Genomic DNA, 23,317 nt, shown 5'->3' on the forward strand with positions numbered 1-23,317 from the left:
TTGGAGGAAGATGTATACAATATTAATCCAGAACTCCAGCTTCACATTATGCGAAGTCCTCACATGTCCTTGGTAACAAGTACTCTTTTTTTTTTTTTTGCCTCTGAAACTTGTTTTAATTAATAAAATGTATTTTGTGCCTTAATTTTGTCTTTTAAGAGTGAATAGCACTTAAAAGTATAAGCAAGACAAATGGAGGAAATAAAGTTTGAAAATCACTCAGAGAACTCTTGTTTTAAAAGATGCATACATCTTTTAAGCAACAGCACACATTTTTTTATTAGATATTTTCTTTATATACATTTCAAATGCTATCCCGAAAGTTCCCTATACCCTCCCTCTGCCCTGCTCCCCTACCCACCCACTCTTGCTTCTTGGCCCTGGCATTCCCCTGTACTGGGGCATATAAAGTTTGGAATACCAAGGGGCCTCTCTTCCCTGTGATGGCCGACTAGGCCATCTTTTGCTACAAATGCAGCTAGAGATATGAGCTCTGGGGGCACTGGTTAGTTCATATTGTTGTTCCACCTATAGGGTTGCAGACCCCTTCAGCTCCTTGGGTACTTTCTCTAGCTTCATTGGGGGCCCTGTGTTCCATCTTATAGATGACTGTGAGCATCCACTTCTGTGTTTGCCAGGCACTGGCATAGCCTCATACAAGACAGCTATAACAGGGTCCCTTCAGCAAAATCTTTCTGGCATATGCAATAGTGTCTGGGTTTGGTGGCTGATTATGGAATGGATCCCCGGGTGCGGTATTCTCTGGATAATCCATCCTTTTGTCTTAGCTCCAAACTTTGTCTCTGTAACTCCTTTCATGGGTATTTTGTTCCCTATTCTAAGGAGGATTGAAGTATCCATCCATTGGTCTTCCCTCTTCTTGATTTTCTTGTGTTTTGCAAATTGTATCTTGGGTGTTCAACAGCACACATTTTAACCGCTTCTAATTGGGCACCCATGACAGCAACATTTGATGCAGAAACTGCAAAGAGCATTAACTTTAAGTTAATGGAAGAAAGTTAGAATCTTCCTACAGAGTCCTAGGAACGGTGAGACCAAGGAAGCTCTTTTACCCCAAAGCATCAAATGACACAGTGCCACTTAACACAGGACACTCAAATAGAAGGCATGGCCTGAGACAGAAGAAAATCAATTTGTATTTAAGTATGAAAGTACTGAAACTTTTGATAATCAGTCAGACCAATATGAAATGATCTACATTACTGAGCAATAGTATAAAATGATGTGTTGTATAAGTTTTCAGATAGAAAAGACTCTATCATGAAAGCCTTTCTAACTTGGAAATTACTGTAAGGACTTCTTGTCCAAGACATGACTGCCCCCATGTGGGCCAGGTTTGTATCACACTAAGAGGCAGAGATCTAGAAACAAGCATGAGAATCCCGTCAGCATTCCCTGAGAGACTTTATTCTAGATCCATCAATTGGATGTTCACTTTTGGTGCAAGTGGTTACACACTGATAACGACAAATCGATTAGAAAATTCTAACTATGGAGATATCCATTATCTTCACTGCTCAAGGATGTTCCGTACACCAATACACTGGTTTTTAGTGGAACTTTTCAGAGATGTCAACTCAGACCCTGCTCACACACATGGACTCAGAACCAGTATCTTTTTTTTTTTTTTTTTTAAGATTTATTTATTTATTACACGTAAGTACACTGTAGCTGTCTTCAGACACTCCAGAAGAGGGCGCCAGATCTCGTTATGGATGGTTGTGAGCCACCATGTGGTTGCTGGGATTAGAACTCTGGACCTTCAGAAGAGCAGTCGGGTGCTCTTACCCACTGAGCCATCTCACCAGCCCCCAGAACCAGTATCTTAATGAGACTCTCTGGTTATCTGTGTGTCTTTAGATCTAGTTCTTGGCTCCATTCCAACCCATGTATGTATATATATCAGCTTATTTTCTTTAACTAATGTGATAATGCTACAACTCAGAAAAACATTTAAACAAATTTCCAAAAAGAGGGCTTCTTTTTTGTTTCAGAAGAGATTAGAGTATTTTATTTTGCCCAATCAGAGCTCTTCAGCAAAGAAATTCATTTACATATATATGAACATTTCTCAGAAACATTAATTTGTAATACATTCTTAAAATACCAGCTTAATGGTATTTATTTACAAAAATATTTCATCACCTAATTTTGAACCTATTTGCTGTGATGACAGTATTTTTTTTTCTCATTAAGTTACAGAAACGCAAAAGAACTACAAAGTCTGAGGATGTTTTTCAGGGTTTGCAATAGTGCTTTTTTTTTTTTTTAATGAAACACTACACAGATAATTAAAAAAAACTGTTCTCCGAAAGCACATTCCAGTAATTATTTTAGAAACAGTTCCGCACTGAGCGAATGTAAAGAGAAAATGCAGGAGATGAACAGTGCGTATGGTGTTGACAGACAGGCTAGCAGTCTGGATGCATGCTTGCCCTCAGCATGGACAACCCTAGGAAACGAAATCTGTCGGTTTTATAACTGTTTTTTTGAAACACGTTTACAATGAAGGGAAATGTAACTAGACAGTGCTCCCCTCCCTAGACTAGCTACCATGTTGAGTAGAGGTCACACCTAAAGTATCACATAGCTATTTACATAAAAAGAAAAGAAAGAAGGAAAGAAATGATGCCACTATTTCTCATCTTTTCATTACTTCTTAGTGTATCTAAGTCTGTCAGAAACACAGTACACTCTCTTCAATTGGAGCAAAGTTTGGATAACAAAATACAAGTGCTATTAAAAAATAACCAAAAACCCAAACTCACATAAATAGAATTCCACAATTAACCTTCACCCATTTTAAATGCCTGAGTCAAATGACCTACACTGAGTTGACACTATTTATACTTTATAAAGATTAAACTATGTGCCTCACTGAAAAATACTTGCAGATATATAATCCCATTTCCTCCAAGTAACAGAAAAGAGGCCACCCTTAAGCAACCCTGGAGACAAGACTGAATTCATAGAAAAACTGAACCAGTAACTTTAGACCCAGACCGGGAAGTTATTAAAATCATTCACTTTCCCAGGAAGCTATGCTGCAGCTTTGCCTCTTTCATTTGCAGCAACTGTCTTCTGTTCACAGAACGCTCACAGCATCTGAAGCAAGAGCGATGGTGCCCACAACACTCTACAGAGGGCCAGAGGAAGGAGAGACAGACGGACAAAGCTCAAAGCTCAGCCGCTGCATAGTCATCTCCAAGGCAGCAGCACACTTGGGCTTCAATCTCACCCCAGAACAAACACTGAAGAAAAAGACAAACAGAAAGCCAGAAGGGACACTGGCTACATAGGAGTGTTCTTTTCAAAGTAAATACAGAATAAAAAGGCCTAGGAGTATTGATTAAGTATCAAACTGATAAGGAACAAATTCTATAAACTATAAAATAAACAAAAACCTTCATTGACAAAAATACATAAACTCTGTTTCTATTTTTGGAAATTTATTTTTAAAAAAGGTAGAAGAAAATATCTGGAAAACCATTTTCAATATATGTATATATATGTATTTTAAAACAATAACTAAAATAGGCATTCAATAGCAAGCTGAAGCTACAGAAAAGTTCTAGAAATTATGGGTGTGGACATTTCCCCTCAAAAAGATCAATATTGGAAAATATTTGGCAGAGTTTTTTTTTTTTTAAACTACATAATTGTGTTTTGTCAAGTGTGAAGGCCTTTCAATAATGCATGACCTTTTAAAACTTAAATGTATCTCAAATGAGATACCAGTATTTCTTAGTATAAGGATAAAACGTAACTTTTTATATGGATAATATACATACTTTTTAAGTACTTTGACTTAACAAGTTCACCATTTTTTAAAATTAAAGAGTACATTTATAAAAATTCATCTAAAACTAAAAGTATACTTTTTAGCAGCATATAAACATAACATGTTTTATGTGATTATAAAAGCAACTCCGAAAGTGTCGCAACAAAGATCCAGACCATCGAAACACACAGCAAATCATTTCATTTGTTTTTAATCTTTAAAAGCTAGATAAAGCCCTATTAAAGGTTTTAGAACTGATTGGTTTTAGGTGACGCTAGCAGCATATTCACGATTTTGGTATGTCTCAGACACATGTATCACTTGATTTAAACCGTAAAAGTGCAGATTAAATAAAGGACAATAAAAAGTCATGACCTAAGAAAGTGCAGAAAAATTCAAGTTTAAAGTTCAGTGCTCTTTATTTTGCAGAAACATAGAAACAAACAAAATCCCCCAAGTTAAAATAAATCTTTGCCACAAAAAAGAAAAACAGATACAAAAACAAACAAACAAACAAAAACCTTTGGAGATAGCTTTACTAATGTCACATGCGAAATGCCTTGAGCAAAGATTTGAATACAGAACTTAGGGTAAAACTTGGAACAAACCCCCCTGTTCCTCACCCGTCTCCCAGCATCTCCCACACTCTAAACACGTGTGCTCTTTCAGACCCGTCTTGCTGCCTGCCACAAATGTCTACCTGAAGTAACGGCAGAAGAACCCACAGGATGTTCTAAGTGAGGTCTTAAGGAAGCATTCTGGATAAAACTGCAGCATACTTGCAATGATATGCAGATGTACATAGCAGTATTTTCCTGTGAAAATCTCAAATCAGGGACAGGTTTTGTTAAATCTCTAACCAGTTTTTGGAAGTGGTATGGCCGTAACATGAGCAGATATTAAGGTGATGCCATGGTCAAACACATAAAGATTTTGACAAAATGAGATACTTCAAATAACAACATTCTAAGCAAACAGGGACTGATTTTAGTTTGCAAAATGAAACAAGTTATGTGGTACATAGAGAAAATCTCTTCCCATTAATAAAGTTAACCGAAGAATACTTGAATTTTAGAATCAAAGACAAATGAGTTTACAGAGAAGACACACACACACACACACACACACACACACACACTCTTTTATGTTTTTGATATTTTAGTTTTTGACCTTTTGTTGTTATTGTTAAAGTTCCTGAAACTTTGGCTTGCTGGTGGCTACTGCTTTTTGCATCAAAAAGACAGGAGTGGGTTGGGAGGAGGCAGGCTATTTCAGACTACAGTCCATCCCCTGGGCCAGTTATCACTGTGAACTGTCTTATTTACATAATCAAGTGCAGTTCTGGGAAGCTCAATTTCTCTACTTAAAAATACTTTGTACTTTCTAGTACTGGTCTCTTAGACTGTTGTGCACAATATGTAGATCAACTAAAATAAAAAACAAATAATTTAAAATGAATTAAAATGTTCTTATAAAAATCCAACTCTGGTAAACTTCTCTACTTCTCTATTAGTAAATAAACACAACTTTGATTCATCTATTTACAGCGGTTAAAATGACAGTAGAAAAGAATCTGATATGCAAATAACCCAACAAATTAAACAGCTGAGGCTCCACACAGAGTCAAGCAGTGTGTTAGGTACTTAGTACTTTTCAACTTTTTAAAACTCTCGACTATCGATATTCATAAAACTATACCTTTAAGAAAGGTCCCAATTCTTCCAGTGAGGTACCATGGAACATGGGTTTAATGGACAATATATAATGCAAATTAAGCAATTTGTAAATTGCCGAATGTTCAGAGAACAGACATGAAACGAATGTTTTTTCACTTTCTACAGATTCAGAAATTTTAAAAAATGATTATAGTTTAAAAACATTTTTATCTTGATCTGTTCTCTTTATCACATATATTTAATCCTTACCTGATGCTATTTAAAGTAAACTTTGATGTAAACTTTTATATTCAGTAGTGCACATTATAAAATGTAAACAAAAGAATTATTAATGAAAGAGACATGGGCAAGCGGCAGGCTGAGAAGTGAGGATGACCTACAGGGACTTAAGTTCTCCAACAGATGAGGGCAAAGCCCGAGTCCCAGCAACCTGTGCCCTGCCTGCACGTAAGGACGGTGACTCAGTACAGACTTCCACAGGAGACAGTGTGTGAAGTTCACGCCCCCACTTCCCTTCCCTTCTCTTCTTCCTTTGTGGCTTTAGTAATCACAGCCCCTGACTGCAGTATAGGCTGCATCCTCTCTAGGCTGCCATTACCCTCCAATGCACACCACTCTTGGTTACAGAAGAAACTTCATGACTGACTGACGTCAACATTTCCTTTTTGCTTTTAATATGTCAAAGGGATATGTACAGGAGTGTGATGTTTTCTACGGGAGATATTTTGTAGCTCATCAGACTAGACTCTTGGATAACTGGACAAGAGGCACCTGCAGCTCTCCATGCGGCAGCAGTGTGTGCACTAAGATTAAACTGGCTCATCACCTGAGTGTAGTGGAACTGTGAGCGAATGGAGTGCAGTTTTAAAAGGGAGCTGAGCACTTTACTGAAATAATAAAACACTGCTGTTTTAGCAATTTTAATTAAATAATGCAAGGGTACATTTGGTTAAACATTTTATAAAATTTCAAGCAAAATTAGAAACTTAGCCAATTTCAACTTTTCTACAAATTTAACCAGTAACTGTGTTGGTCAGGTCTACTTTTAGCTGAACTGATGTGACCAGGACAAAGGACAGGGACGGATTCTCCTCACCACAATGCAGGTTCTCTCACTCTTCCACTCTGCATGGCTACTACATGGAAACTCCCGGAAGATGAGCGACTCAGCTATGCGCCACACTTTTCCATGAAAAGTGACACATCACCTTGTTTTGCTTTTGAAAACATAGGAACTGAACACAGTATGTGATGATGAGAGTAGAAGAGGATCCCGCACGCACACAAGCTGTGTGTGTGCTCTGATTACTGAAAGCCCAGCATTCGGCAGAGTCCAGCGAGAAGGGACAGCTTGCTGCCTTTTCACTAATGACACCGATTAGCAGTCTGTTTGAGAGAGGGTGAGTGCAGACAGCTGCTCACAATGCAGTCCAGACACAAAGTGACCTTGGTGGACTTACAACTTCTGGTTTATTGCCTCTCCCCACGTCGGATCAAACACTGATGGCAGATACAACGGCACAAAGTCTTTTGGCATATGAAAGTTTAATACAGGAATGATCCACAGAATAGTCCTCCAGGACTTGTCAACATCTTCTGGATGTTCACCTGTCAGCGTGACCCCACTCAGTTCTCCGTTCATCAGTGCACAGCCAGCACACACTACACGCTCCAGTTTGCACGCATGGGGAGTCTTCTCAGTTAAAGCCGTGTGACTGAGGTAAAACAGTGCATGATTGTGCTGGGAAAGAAGTTTTCAGCAAAGTGCATCCCTTTTACGTTATCTTCCCCAAATACATCAGTGACATCGACAAGGAAACTTCTCTTTCCTTCTGGTTGAAGCTGTACTGAGTTCTAGTTGTCAGAACTGGTACCACTTCTTATCTTTGTATTTCAGCATCATCTAAAAGAGGCAAAAAACCAAAACCATCAAGAAAACTATGTTTTCAAAATTCTGAAAACTATTTATATCTGCTGTCTATAAAGCGCACCATTCGGGAGCATTCTGAATTAATATTATACCTTGCTTACTTCATTTTATTTAAAGTAGCATGAATTGTTCTAGTTAGATAAAAATGGCTATATTCATCCAAAAATTATTAGAAGGTGCTCAAGTTTCTGATACACACTGTAATTTCTGTTTCATATGTGACAAAGTTTGGTGCCTTAGCAAATAACTTAAGAATAAGGCATTTGCCAGGTTTTTAGTTAGAACTAAAAGTAATTTTTTTTAAGAGCTAGAGAAAGAAAGGGCAGAAAACCCACCGCATCTCAGGTTTACTGAGCCCTTGCTGTAGGCCAGACACCAAATGTTCCTCACTCCACTTCAATTGCTCTGTACAAATCTTGGCGTCTGCATTATTTCCTCCTCATTTTGTAATAAAACCCCGAGGCTTCTAGACTTTACACAAGGTTGATAGAATGGGGAATCTAGGTTTGGGCCTGGCAATCTGAATTCCAGAGTCCAAGAACACACCTCAATGCCCCATCCTCATTAGACTCTCCGGTGTGATGAAGCCTACATCTGTAGAAGGGACAGGCAAGTGGGTCTTGTCTTTGGAACATGCAGACACCGTGGAGGTGGTAGAGTGCTTGTGCTGCATATGGCTGTGGCAACACAAACCCTGCCTGACACTGAGGGCGAATGCTTACATGGGGGTCACTTGTGGGTACCTTCTATGGCAAATGATCTCCTTCATATAACACAACCAAAGAGGAGATGTCCATTGGTTGAAAAACTAAAGGAATGCTCAAATTATAGAGACTGGAAGAAGGCCAAACATAAAAATAACTTTGATACTGTTCATCTGAACAAGAACTTAAGATATCCTCAAAGGCCAGTCCAGGAAGCAAAAGTGAGAAGCCAAAGTCCAAAGCATGTGCAAAATAAGATTTTTAAAGAATTATTTTTATTTTATATACATGAGATTTTTTTTTTCTTGGTCTGAATTTCTGTATGTTCCAAGGCCAGAGAAAGGCATCGATTTCCTGTAAGTGGAGCTACAGATGCTCTGAGCTGCCTTGTGGATGCTGGTAAGCAAATGCAGGCCCTCTGTAAGAGCAGTCAGTGCTCTTACCTGCAGAGCCACCTCTACAGCTTGGAGATTAATTTTTAATAAAGATCCATATCAGTCAGCAAAATACAGCTGTATGGACCTCATCTAGGGATCCCTTCGCTTATGGCATCTATTTCTGAGGTCCATGAGTCACTACGGAAGCCTCTCCACTACTTCTCCTCAGGCCTTAGTCTACAGACACGAGACTCAACATGATAACCCGTGTGAGTTATGTAGATCTACTTGGAAGAATGCAGGAGACAACTGATTTCCTTCTTAGGACAAGGTGTTACAGAAAGCTGGCATTTTTACTGGGGTCACAGCCAAACAGCTGCAAAGCTTCTCCATTGCTGACAAAGGTCCTAAAGGTCTGAAAGGTGTGTTCCTTCAAAGTGTACAGTGTTCAGGAGAGGCCAGGAACTAGTGCCAGATTCCTGTACGGTTCCCTCTCATGGTCAAAACTGGAACTTGAAATTATACAAACTACATGACTATAGAAATAACTGAATATACAAAAATGTGGTCCTTTCTCTATCCCTTTGGGTGACCAAGTGCCCGCATACCTCATGAGCATGTTTGGAGAAGGAGTCTGCGCTGGACATCATGGCTGCCGTCCTCTCTTCCAAGTCACTGAGCTTCTGTCCTCTTTCGTCGAGGGCCAGCCTGGCTCGGGCAAGTTCACCCACCACTCCCGACGCGGCTCCTTTCACACCTTCAATCCCACCAGGGCCTGGGATGTGCTGTGCGAGGCTCCTGGAGGCCTTTCCCGAGGACGACTCTCCAACTGGAAGGTTTCAGTGAATCGGAGGAAAATGAATAAAATTCCCACCATGTACCAACATTAGAATACAATTTTTGGGGATACAATCACAATATTAGTGTTTAACTTTATAACACACCTTTATTGTGTGGTTTTAAATTCTTTCTACATGCTTTTCCAAATATGCAAAACTACAGTGCACCACTCTAAACATCTTGCTTCCTCCCAGATCACACAGCAGAAATTTGGGGAAGCAGGGCTGGCTAGCACCTGTTGGCTGTTGGGAGACTCAGGTGTGCTGCTGTAGGCCTCATAACTAAAACTGCCTTCTGGGCTGCTAATATTGTAGTTACATTTGCATTTTCAGATCCCACTTAGCATTCTTGATTCACACTTACTTTATGAAGATGCTGCTTCCACGTTGGAAGCCCAGACCTGTAGACACAGGCTCTCTTTTGCCTCCGTTAGTGTCTTCACTTTTCACAGGAACCTATCCTTTGCTAATCTGGCTTGTTTGCCCCACTCTTCAGTACCAAGACCCTGCAGCTAGCACCCAGCTCACAGCACGTCTCAGATCCTGTGCTTGGAGCCCAGTTATACTTCCATTTCTTTCCCTGCACTATAAGTCAGAACCTCCCTCACACTCAGCAATCCCAGAATGCCTTCATGGCCTCTTACACTCACTGTCTACTCTCCTTTTTCCTTGGTCCTGCTCTATTCTAGCTCCAAATATCTGCCCCTCATAAATATTCCATATAAAGAGACCCGCACAGCCTGTGGCCTTTTGTGGCTGACTTCTCTCACTGGAGATACTCTCCTTGTTTATCTGTGTGGCCGCATGCACCAGTGCTATTCCTTCTGGCTAAACAGTGTATCATTTCAAGTGTACACCATATTTTGCTTGTCCTCTCACCAATGGTCTTGGGTTTTTTCTGCTTCTTTGGCTTATTATAAATAATGCTCCCTTGAACATTTGTGGAACTGTTTGTTTAAACATCCATTTTCAGTTCCCCTGGGTGTATGTGCCTGGGAACAGATCAGCTGCGACATAGTCTGGGACACTTGGAAACTTAATGTTGAAGTTTCTGAGGTCTCGGGGGCAGCTCTCTAAAGAGGGCATGTCACTTCATCGCTGCCAGCAATGTGAGTTGCAGTTTCTCTCCATTCCTCCAATGCTCGTGTGTCCTTCTGAGTCAGCTGTCCTGGTGAACATGATGGCTTTGGGTACACATTATTTCCTGAATGACATTGATGTGGGACATCTGACGATTACTGGTAAGAATATTTAAGAAGAAATCTAAACCTTCTATTCATTCAAAATTGGGCTATTTATTCTTTTAATATGGAATTATGAGTTCTTTGCATATGCTGGACATGGACTTTATCAGGTATCAAATATGGTATTATGCAATTTACCCTATTATTTGAATTATCATATTTTCTTGCTTTTTATTTTTTGAAACATAATGTTTCCATATAGATGAACTATAATTTACTTCATTTATTCTCTGGTTGTTTGTGATTTAGGTGACTCTCGTAACCTCTGACCAGACAGGGGAGAAACATTTATTTCATTTCCTTTGAAGAGCTGTGTGCTTTAGCTTTTTCATGTCCTTGATTATTTTGACTTAATTTTCATGTTGTTGGTTTTACCCATGTGAATACCTAGAAGTTGTGTCAACATAATTTGTTGACTTTCTCAGCACCCTTGAGGAAAGTCATTTACTGAAAATGCTATTGGCTAACTTTTGGACTTTCAATTGTATTCTATTGCTACATCCACGCCAACATCCCACTGTCTAAAGACTATAGCTTTATAGTAACTTTTGTGATGGGAAATGTATGTCCCTTGGCCTTTGCTTTTCCTTTAAGACTTATGAGAGTCTGAGCAGGAAGTAGTGAGCTAGAGTTTCACTTATGGGTATTTAGTCATTGCTGGAAAGTTGTAAGAATTATTTCATGGTGTTGTATAGTAGAGAAACTACAGAATATGTACCACATATATAGGAATTATTTAAAGGCCTTTCATTTATACATAGTCATTTAATTTATTATGTCCTTTATTGTATTTATGAACTATTGTGATGGCATGTGGACACAACCCACCTTCTTGATTCCATTCTACAGTATTCATTAAAAAATAAAATTAGCTATGGAAACATGAGATTTTTCTGTATGTGGATGGGTTAACTTTACTTCCTTATTTTCCTGTAAATTTTAGTAACTGTTTATTATACTATGCAAAAATCCAGAGTCAAATGGGGATTGTTCAGATTGGTTTGAGGAGCAGTGCTGACATTTCAGCAGGATAAAAAAAAGTCCTTAAACCCAAGAACATGAGAAGGTGTTCAGTATACCTGTTAATTTCTTTAAATAACACTCTCAAGTTTTAGTGAGAATACCTTTTGCTTTTTTGTGAGGTTATTTCTAAGTGGTTTACTTTACAGTGCAGAACCCAGAGAAGAGCTAACAGCAGTGCTCCCCTGAGCACCCATAAAACCGCAGGGGAGCCCATCCTACTCCTCCCAGGAAGCCCACACAGACACAGACTGAGAGCTGTTTCCTGAATTTCATGTTTGGATCATTGATTGTTGGTGTAGAGAAATATAAGCGATCTTTAAAGACCGAGCTTGGCTCCTTTCACCTTGCTAACTTGTTTATCAGCTTTATTTATTTTTGTCTGGTTTTCTTAGGATCTTCTATAATCAACACTCTAATATGTGAAAATAGAGACAGTCGTACCTTTTCTAGTCTGATCTCCACACCCCTCACTGATAAGCCTAGTCACTAGTACCACCAGAGAAGAACTCAGTGAGCAACCAAGTGGGACACTGGTATGATCATGACCTTGGTCTGTGCTGGGTTTCCTTCCTGGGATGAACAGACAGGTGTGTTGCATCTCCCCAGGAAGCGCCTCACCCACAGCACAGGTCTCACCCACAGCACAGGCACACCAGGGTTTTGGAGAACTCGTGCAGTCCTTGAACTCAGTGTTTGGACCCACTGGAGTCATCTTTTATTTCTCTCAACAAAGTGCTATACATTTTACTATCGTCAGCAGAAGTTCTGAATTTCTGTTAACATTTACTTCATGGCCATCCATCTGCCCATCCATTTATCTATCTCTTCATCCAATCAGGACCTGTATGTGGTAGGCAAGGCCCTCTTTACTAAAATTAACTAACTCTCTCTCTTTCTCTCTTTCTAAAAATAAATAACTGTTGCGAGGTAGAAAAATGCCCCTTCCTCCAGATGGCTACATTTCAATTTCTGAAAGGCAGGGATGTGTCACCCTGTGTGTGACAGGAAAGGAGCTTCACAAGTGGTTAAACTAAAGACCTGGACCTGAAGTGGTTGCCTTGCATCATCAAGGTGAGCTCAACCAAATCCGAGGACTCCGCAGGAGCAAAGAGCTTTTGGTAGGCAGGGAGAGAAACCGATCCAGAAAGACACAACTGTGACGCTGCCTCGCACAGGGACAGAGAGCAGCCCTAAGCACCTGAGATGACCTCCAGAAGCAGAACAGAACTTCCATGAGGACCAGCGTGCTGGGGACACCAGGATGAACTGTGCTTATTTCTTACATACAGAACTGATGTCGGGCCTTAGTGAGCCAGGTTGTTTTAGGTCAGTAGATTTGTGGTATAATAGCAGTGACAAAGGGCTAATACAAATAATAATTGATAAGGATTGGATTTTAAGGTTTTGTATACTGATTTATCCAGTACTTGAAAAAAAAAAAAGTAGCTGCTACAGACTGTTCTGCCCTTACCAGGACAGTGGGGCTTTGGTTACTCCTGACTCAGCTGCTATGAGGCAAGAAATTGGAAGCAGCCTGTCCTCCCTCCTCAGCTCCAGACCACACTCAGTAACTGGGGTTGGAGCTGTAAGCCACCCAGAGTCCTGCTAGGTTACAGCATAGAGCTGGAGAGGGCTGGTTCAGCATGTGTAAAGCCAAAGGTTCAACTCCCAGTACTGGAAAAATATCCCATGCAAATAAAGCCAGCTTCATCCCTCTTCTGTTGCTTTCTCTCTGGTGCCATTCGAGGTTATGCTGATTTTGGTTGCCTAAAAAAAATATTTTCCTGATTGAGGACAGAATGAAAAGTAATTTTATGCCTTTTGTTGCAATGAATATAAAAAAGCATAATTTATACATGTAACAAAAATTTTATATGGATTGAACATTTTTGACTTACAGGGATATCAAGCAACTTACATAGTTCTTCTCTGTCGAGAGATTGTGCACCGCCTCCAAATAAGCCTTTGAAGAACCCTCGGTTCGGTGCTTCCGGTGTTTCTACAGGCGTGAAGAGCTCGCCGAGCATCTCCTGTCAGTCCAAAACAAGTGATAGTGTTAATGCTTCAGGGAGCTCAGCATTGCAGACGACGATCGATTCCCTTGAGATCCACCAACAGGCAGTGAGCATATTCCAAGCAGTCACACGAGGGACACAGTGTCCTACTCTAAGAATCGGTTTCCATGACCAGGCTCACTGAGGCAAGTTTGCTGTTTTTTCCTCCCACTATTTGTTTGCATTGGGGACAAGACAGTATGCCTGCTTAGAGAGTGAGGTGATGTCACTTTTGTACCAGAGACTGTCTTGGTTTATATCCCAGGCTAGCCTGGGACACACATCTTTTTCTAAGTCCTGGGACTGCAGTGCCATGCCAAGTGACTATTTGACTTTCAAGAAAACAGTTCAATCTAATTCAAGAAGAACTGATAATTTGCCTGACAACCAGGTCACCTTCTAATAGAAAGAATATTCTCTCCCTGTAGGCCAAGGCATTCAGTATAACAGGGGCCGTATTCAGTTCTAGAATTATCATCTTGATTGGAAACACATCAATTTCCTTTCTTATAAACATGCGATTTTCATAAACACCATGCTGACACGTGGGATTTCAGAAATAAGGCAAAAGAGGGAAGAGAGACTCCTACACTGCCACATCTTCCCTGAACTTACTGCCAACAGTCTTCAGACAGAGGAAAAGGGACGAGTAAGTTTGGAGAGACAATGGCCCAACAGGGAGTAGCCAGTGCCGGAAGGAGCGTACTGATCACATGACAAACCTAAGGCCAACGTGACAATAAATAGAGAAAACAGAATGCTGCCACCACTCCCACTGAGACAGGGAACAAGGCGTGCTCTGCTTTCTCCACTCGGTAGAGTCTTGGTCCTACTGAGGGCACTGAGATAAGAAGAAAACAGAGGGATGCAGAGAGAAGGAAGAAGTCCTTTATTTAACACAAAACTTGATCAGAAAAATGCTTTACCAACGTTTTAGTATACTATGGTATGTCCCAATTACTTATGTGGTTTTGTTCAGAAGACTAGAAGTTTACTCTTAGAAAACGTTTGCCCTGAAGTAACCAATTCCTAATTTTACAACAGGCAGGAGGAAGCTCTGGTGCTGCAGCTCAGAGATCTTTGCCAAATTCAGGGTGACAGAATTTCCCCACATTTAAGAGCCTTTTAAGAGCCTTACAGTTTGGAGCTAAAATGCACATCAGTGATCTACTGTGATAGTTGTATTAAGCAAATTAAGTCATAGAATGACAAAATTCTATGTTTTTCCCTCATTTGTGGGTCCTAGATTTTATCCGGATCTATAAAGTTGTTTGTATAGAAGATACGAGAGCAGAAGGAAAACTGTGTCGGGTGCAATGAGGACTAATTAAGGCATGAGAAGGAAGGGAAAGGCAGCCCCAAGTGTGTTATCCACGTACAGGAAGGCTGTCCTATGGCCCCCAGCGTAGTGGTAAGAATGTGATAAAGTAGACAGGAAGCCACACGATTCTGAGTCCCCTCCACTGGCTGTGCGCACTCCCATGAGAAGAGCGGATGGGCGTGAGTACCCTAAGCGCTTCGGGAATTCCAATGGTTTCTTGCTCACCTGAAGATTTTCACATGTCTCCTGACTGTAGGTGAGTCTCTGGATTTCTGTAGGTGAAACAAGGTATAAGGCTTGTCCGTTGTTGGCGAAGCAGAATGTCCTGGCTATCCGCATGTTGGTAAGGGGCAGGTAGTAGACATCCAGGAGAGGTCTCAAGCTTGGCAAACTTGAGGGAAAATACATCATTTGTTGGTAATATGTAGTAAGTTATTTATAGATGCTACAGGACAGGTACAATGTACAATGATACTATATATGAAGACAGGACACTCAGTAGCCACTACTCTGAATGCTAGCCTAGAAAATTAATGACAGAAAAAGAAAAATCACTGGTAAATTGTTTAGTTTATATAGCTAGAGAGGGAAAGTATAATCTGTATTTTTCATATCCTTGTTTATTAGTAAACATATTCTCAGTGTATAAGCAATGCAGTACTTTTTCATGTTGAATTTTATAATGTGACCCAAGCAGGAATACTGTATGTGCTACAGAAGGGCCTCATTCTTACCTGAACGTCATGATATGGCCATTGGCACAGAAGCAGGCGAGGCAGACACTGTTACTCAGTGCGACAATGTCTCCGCGGAGCACGAAGGATGTCTCGGTGATGTTCTGCTTGTATGCACAGTTCTGGGTTGGCAGTGAGATGACCTTTGCTTGCTTTTCAGAACATATCACTGCGTACTGGTTTTCACTAATTTCCTGAGAAGAGGAGGGGGACACTGAGACAGGTCGCCGCTTTTTCAATTTCTCCTTTTCGTCTTTTTCTTCAGCAACGTTGTGTTCTTTCCAGGGTTCGTATGCAGGAGGCATTAAGCAGCCCGTGGCATCCAGAAATGCCATCCTCAAGATTGCACCTTTTAACCTCAATATAGTACCTAGAATGCAGAAGTTTAGTATATACTTCCATTTTACAATTCAGAGTAAATATGCTTATTCCAACTCTGATACTAAATCCACACACATCTGTTGACTCAACGCTGCACTGAATATACAGGCCACTGATAAAATCCAAAACCCAAGCCTTGTAGTCAGCAGTCTGAAAACTATGTCATTATTATATGTTCCAAACATAAATGTCAAATGTTAACAATTTACAATTAAATAATGAACTTTGCACACACATACACATTTGACCTGCAGATTAATAAATGAATGATATGTTGTTTCCTTTAAATGTAGACCTAGAGAATTTATTTTAATTTTTAAAAACCATATTTTGTGCACCCAGCACCTGTGGAAATGAGGGACAACTCTGGAAACTGGGTCTCTTTGGCCCTTCCTTCTGAGGAAAGCATCCTCTTCCTTGTGCTGGCAGTCCTGCCACACAAGTGCTACTGCTGCAGACATGAGCCACCTGCTCTAAGCTACTGATTTGAGTTCTGGGGACTGAAAACAAGTTAGCAGGCTTGACTGGCAAATGATTTTACTATCTGAGCCTTCCTCATGGCCCTAGAATATTTACTTCTTAAACCATTACACACTCTCCACTAACATCACTAATGTTTACGGTGCTTCGATCAGTCATTGAGAAGCTAGAGCTTCTCATGAAGCCAGAGGCTGTCTCACGTGGGACACACATCTGCACCCCGCCTCAGCTCACACATACCGCTTGGAGACACAATCACTGGCTGAAGGAGTCTCTGCTCAGGCCCCGGGGGGAGATTCAGCGTGATGACAAATGCAGTTCCCACTGTAGTTCCAACCCACAGGCACGGGGAGGGGGAAGAGTCAGCCTTCCGAGTGAAAGTCTCACAGAAATGAAGAGCAGAGATGGCTTCCCGGGACTCTTTGTCAATGCTGGTTACACTTGAACTCCGCGATCTGCTGAAGGAATTGTCTTTTACATCTGAAATGATTTAAAATGTGGGATTGCCTTAGTTTGTAAAATACCACACACTTTTTGTTGTTACACCAAATTAAGCCTTTAATGTCCTTTCAGGTGAAAAGAAAGAAAAAATTATGTTAATAAAATTTCGCCTTTGCTTAAATGTAAAATGCAAATAAATAAATAGTTTTCAGAAGTGAGGAGGGCGGCTACTAAAGACACTGACTGTGCGCCATCTGGTGCAGGCACAGACTGCTTTCATGGAGCTCTTACATCCTTGGCATCACAATTCATGATCAGATAAAACTAAAAACATGAAGATCTTTTTGGTTGTTACCATGTGCAACGTGCATCTAGAAGTGCTTGAAGTGGGGCCACTTCTGCGTCCCATTCTGTTCACATGAACCACAAAAACGGTGAGAAGGGTAGCCCCCACTTTCTTGATCACAAACAGCATTCATCGAAGAAATATGGCTTCAAAATGTGGACCAGGTGTCTGGCTGACTATTGGTGCCATGCATATTTCTCTGCTAAAGCTTGTATGTAAGGATGCAGCTACTTAATTTCAATTTTTTAAGTGTGTATTAGTGTATTGCCTGCAGGTACTCCTGGAACTGGAGCTACAGATAGTTGTGAGATTAGGCCCTGGTCCTCTCTAAGAACAGCCAGTGCTCTTATCTGTCAAGCCTGAGGTAGCTATTTTAAGATTATACTCATTAATTTTTCTCCACTAGATTCTTGTTTTTGATCACATCTCAAGTTTTGCCTTTTTTTTCTCTGGAAACTGCATTAGTAAATGCTTTCTGCTTTGTCTCCTAAGGAATTATATCATTTACAAAGCATTAAATTCTATTGACATTAGGATATCCAGGTTACCTTAAGGAGCAAACACGAGACCTGGTCCCATTCTTTCTATTTACCGCCGAGCTGGGAGGCCATGAGCTGCCTCAGGCCTGTTACTTGTTTTTCTGTCACCAAACAAGTTTTATTATTTATCTGAGTTCAGATTCTTCTCTCCATGTAACTACTCTGATGGTTCCACTTTGGTTTCAGTGCTAATAGAACTCAACTTTACATGGCACAGTTGTGACCTAATTGCAGTGATTAAAAACCGCTCAGTAGCTTCTACCTGTCTGTTTAGTCATGTTCTCTGTCTTATTAAGATTGTTCAGAACCCTCGCATCAAGCCTTAACTTTCTGGCTCTGTCTCCCAAGGTTATATCTTTTCAGTTTGCTGTAGAATCCAAATGGAAACTTCTGATTCTTCCCCCCCAAACATGCCAGGAGCTATCACAGGACAAGGAAATAACTACCAGGTGATCTTCCTGAAATAACGTGGCTTTAGATTAATATCTACTACGAAGCTCCGATGGGCAAGGCCCAGGAACAAATAATTTTAGGAAAGATTCCTGCTATTTAGATCTCTGCAAATCTATGAAGATGTACTACTGTCTTGTAGTGATGCTGTACAGACAAATAGATGATTTAATTCTTAATGATAATCTTATAAGAATTCCTAAAATTATATTAGCATTTACTAAGCTCTTTTATAGTGGGACTGCAATTAGTTCCTTTTCTGATAGTCAAAACTGCAATGAGAACTCTGTCGGTCTCCCAAGTGTCACCAGTTAACTGCTTGTAGACAGTAACCAGACTCTCTACTACCCAGAGCACATTCCAAGAGGTTTATAACCATTAACCAGAGGTCATAAGGGAACTAACGATTTATTGTAAGTGCTAGGACAGAAGATGAAATATGAGTTTATCTATACAAAACTTCACTAATAAATTAGGCATGATTTCTAACTTTCAATGAAACTGGAGCTCTGGCAGGTGATGAATGTTTAGTCAGATATTTACTCCTAATGGATATGCATGTAAGAATTCTTTGTTGTAAACTTCTATTTCAATCTATGATTTGATTTTATATGTGAACTTGTGATGAACTTTACCATGCGACCATGTATTCTGAGAGATGTATAAGTTCTGAGGACAAAGAGAAGAGTCAGAATGGAGCTGAGGAGAAGTTGTTACACAGTACACTTTTTAGACAGAACTGAACTCAAGAAGAACTTAGAAGTACAGGCACAGCATCGGGACACAAGGCATTGAGAGTAAGAGCATTGTTGTACATCAGAGCAGGAGGAGAGAGCAAGAAGAATGCAGAGTGGAATAACTTAGAAAGTATAGTAACTTAAAAAACTAAGAGAACAATGTGCAGAATGCAGAGGAAAAGAGGAAAAATGAAGCTGCAGAGAGCAGAAGGAGCAGGAAGGCTTCTCCTTAACATGGGACAGAACAGGTCCTTTCTTAATAACAAGGCAGGCTTAGTCTTATTAAAGGAAAAAAAAAAGCTTTCTTCTTAAAGACTCAGGTTTAATACAGTTAACATTGAAGCAGTAGAAGCTTTTTCTTTCTGTATGCAGTAAAGATTGGAGCTCATATTTCATCCAAATGAGTGAGTTCTTTCTGTACTGGTGCTTGGTCTTTTGCTCCAAGTGTATGTGTAAGTATGTAATTGTGAGGATGCATGCATATGTGTATAAGTATGTAATTGTGAGACTGCATGGAAGCTGGACCCATCTGGTTTGAACGGAAATGTATACATGCACATGCGTGAATCTTTATATGAATTTACCTGAGAGTTTATGCATATTTTCTTATGTAAAAGGTTTTCCTTCTGTGAGCATTATTCTCTTTTCCTGGTTCAATAGTTTTTGCTCCAAAGAGAAGAATGAGAGGAAAAATTTCTCCCTGCCCTACTTAGGATATTTTTGCTTTTCCCCTTCTTTTTTTAGACAGGTTTCATAGGAAAAAATTTTCCAACTTAGAAATAAACACTACAATCACTTTTCAGAGTGTCCACCTTTCTTCCTGGGACTTCTGACTAGCAGGCTGAAAGTTAGAGCCATGCAGTTCCTGACTTGCAATCTCAGTGGGTTTATCAGGACTCTTAAGCCACAGAGGCCTTCTGGCCTTTGGATTTACAACTATTGAAAGTTGTTCCCTCCCTGAGTTGTCATGAAACAGAGGTCTCCAAGTTATTTCAGACCTATATTACTTCCTGCTCTAAGATGGCTTTTGATGCTCTGTAGAATGTTCTAGTGCTTCTCTTGTAAAGTTATTCAATAAACACTGAAGAACTATAACTGACAGCCTAAGACATTCTGTTCAATATTGCCATTAGGATATATTAAAATTCCCAGAAACATTTAAAAATCACACCTAGTATACCACACTTTTGAAATCATGGCTTTCAGTATTTTAAATGTTATTAATAAAAATGTAAAAAAAGCTTTCTAAGGTATATTGTAGTAATATAACAAGATATTACTCAATCCTTATACTCCCACAAACTTCCTGCAAACAAATTTAGATTCATAAATTAAATGTATTTCCCTAGTAATTTTATGTAACACAATTTTGATGATAGCTGACCCTAGTGAGGGCCACATCTAACTGTAGTTTCTAAACGCATCATTCCGTTCAACAGTCTGTGCATCTGTTACAGATAATGTGGAGAAAAGGTGACTGCTATGATGTCTGTGCAGGAGTCATACAAAGGTGCAAGTGCGGAAGTTCACTCTGCAGGATGGCAATGCTGACAGCGACACATCATTAAGGGCAGGACCCAGGGGAGGTGCATGCCACTGCAGCACCAGCCACAGAAAACATGTGTGCGGTTCTCAAGTCACCCTAGTCTAGTTGACCAAGAAGGGCTGGCCTCTGACTCTGTCTCGCTTCTGGCCTTGCTGCCATGTGACCTGTCTCTCTGACATACTTTTCCAGGATGATGCTATACATCATGATGTAATACAGCCAGAAAGCTCTGACCAGAGACAAGCAGATGAGGGTATTATGCAGGTAGATCTTTAAAATGTGAATTATTAATACATAAACTCTTTGTTAACAACTTGGGTATTTTATTATAGCAACAGAAAATGCCTAAAGTTCTTCACGTAAAAGAAACTCTATAACAGACAAATCTCACGCTTGTGGATGAGTGGATAAAATGACACTGACTACAAGAATTTATTAACTTTTGAAAACCTTCAAGTTACTTTTTAAAATTAAAATTTAAGTGTACTTTCCAATAACATATTTTGTTGTTTAAACAATACATATAAAGTTTAGACAATATTAATTGTGCCCTGGTGATAACAGTGGGAAGTAATGATTCAAGAAAAGTTGGTAATAGAGATTTCAGTAAACTAACAGGTGGAAAATCTGTCATATTTGTTGAAACTATAGGAGATTAACAATAACTTACATTTTAAATGTTAATTCAAAGCCATAAGTATAGAGTGTATTAATTTAATGAACTAATTTAACATCAAAATATTAAACTATATAGTAGTTTTATTATGTGATTTGTGGATCATCAAAGGAACTCCTCAGGCTCCATTGACTAACAACTAAGTTCCAACATGATGAATATAGGTTGCCTATTTTATCATCTACTTAGAACTGATTAAGTCAGAAGTTTCAGTATTTCATGAACTACAACTCCACCTATCTCTGTTAAGTTAGATCGCATGGGTCTTGTGGCATGACATTTTAGAAAGTGCATAAGCTAAACAAAACAGTTCATTCACTTGCTTGTTTGAGACACAGCCTCAGTGTGTAGACCAGACTGGCTTCAAACCTCCTGATGTTTTGCCTGAGTGACAGAGAGCAGGATAGCAGGTGTGCACTACTAGACAATGGTGAACAACCCTACTATGAAGACTAAGATCAAAGTTGCTAGCTTGTCAAATGCCAGCTACGATTATAATTCTACATATTATCATTCTTATTCAAACTACATAATCCCCACAAAAGGTATCATTTAACAAGCAATTAAAAGAGGCCTGTAAAAGAAAGAGGGACACACAGACTACATGAGAGGTATAGTGGTGACATATAATGTACACTTTAAAAATAGTTGACTGGAATGTGTGTGTGTGTGTGTGTGTGTGTATTGCTAGCTTTAAAAGACAATCAGCTTACAGTTTAACTGGCAATGTTTATTGTTACTGAAACCACAGGCCTTTCCAATTGTGTGATGCAAATCCTGGATCCTTTTCTAGAGCAAACATGTACATTATAAGCCTAAAAAATTACATTGTAAGCCTAAAAAATACTTGGGTTCAAATTATGACTTTTATATCTTTAGTTATAAACCATACTTTTATGGTTTTACATAAATGCTTTCAATTAAACTTATTCTTTGACAATGACACACAAACATGCACATGCACACACACACAAAACCCCCTATATCTACAAGGCATTCAGATTTTCATTTTTATAATCAAGGATGTTGGTCTTCTGGAAACAGGAGTTAGCTTGTATTCTATGATTAATTTTCACTCCTCTTTAAGAGTATATAATTCAACTAAATTATATTTCCTATGCTCAGAACTTTCTGATCATAGCTATATACTAGTATGCCTATACTAATCACCACATGATTCCTCTCAGTATAAAAGTGATAAGAGAAATGGCAGAGAGAGAGAGAGAGAGAGAGAGAGAGAGAGAGAGAGAGAGAGAGAGAGGCTAAATTAGCATGTTGAACAAGACCAACACCTCAGTGTGACAAAGAATAGTTAATAGTTAATAACTGGGAGGAGGAATGAGAGAGGCAACTCAGTCATCTCAGATAATGTGCAGCAAAAGCATCCTTTAGTGCTACTTCTTCAGTTAAGACAGACATTTCAGGAAGGGGGATTCTAGAAAGAAACATGGCTTTGCCTATACTACAGTATTTCTCAACCTGCGGGTCACAACTCCTTTTGGGAGCGTATCAGATATTCTGCATAGAACAGTAGCAAAATTAGTTATGATGTAGAACCAAATGATTTTATGGTTGGGTCATGAGCAATCAGTGTGAGAAACTGTATTAAATGGCTAGAGAGTAGGAAGGCTGAGAAATCCTGCTGCATGGAGTGGACCTTGCTATCTTTATTGTGATCCCATTTGTCAGTATAAAATACTGAGAGTCGCTATGAGACAGCCTAAAGCGGAAAGTTTGAGTATTTTCCCACTGCCCTCATAATGAATGAGCTACAAAAAGGATTATCAGACAGACAACATTCCTCATTTACTATCAAAGGCAACAATGACAATCTTTAAGAAGAGATTCATTTTACATGAACAACTAGTTGCCTATTTTAAGTAAGTTAGTATGGAATTAAGTGTGTAGAATATAAACTAGGATCAAAAGATGGCCTAGTCGGCCATCACTGGAAAGAGGCCCATTGGACATGCAAACTTTATATGCCCCAGTACAGGGGAATGCCAGGGCCAAAAAG

General features: G+C 39.6%; 1 protein-coding gene across 4 annotated transcripts in view; it reads right to left on the bottom strand.

Moving 5' to 3' along the window:
• Positions 1 to 4,202: 4,202 nt before the first annotated feature.
• Positions 4,203 to 23,317, bottom strand: part of Stxbp5 (syntaxin binding protein 5) — a 145,625-nt gene continuing 126,510 nt past the window's right edge. For all 4 annotated transcript variants that reach the window (XM_029483001.1, XM_021173980.2, XM_021173979.2 and 1 more), the window contains 6 exons: positions 16,806 to 17,045; positions 15,705 to 16,074; positions 15,196 to 15,361; positions 13,514 to 13,625; positions 9,098 to 9,318; positions 4,203 to 7,381 (listed from right to left, as the gene is read on the bottom strand). In XM_029483001.1, the coding sequence (XP_029338861.1) occupies positions 7,340 to 7,381; positions 9,098 to 9,318; positions 13,514 to 13,625; positions 15,196 to 15,361; positions 15,705 to 16,074; positions 16,806 to 17,045 (1,151 nt within the window). In that variant the 3' untranslated portion in view covers positions 4,203 to 7,339. The remainder of the gene's footprint in view (positions 7,382 to 9,097; positions 9,319 to 13,513; positions 13,626 to 15,195; positions 15,362 to 15,704; positions 16,075 to 16,805; positions 17,046 to 23,317) is intronic.

This window comes from Mus caroli, chromosome 10 (genome assembly GCF_900094665.2).
Source record: "Mus caroli chromosome 10, CAROLI_EIJ_v1.1, whole genome shotgun sequence".
Classification (NCBI taxonomy): domain Eukaryota; kingdom Metazoa; phylum Chordata; class Mammalia; order Rodentia; family Muridae; genus Mus; species Mus caroli.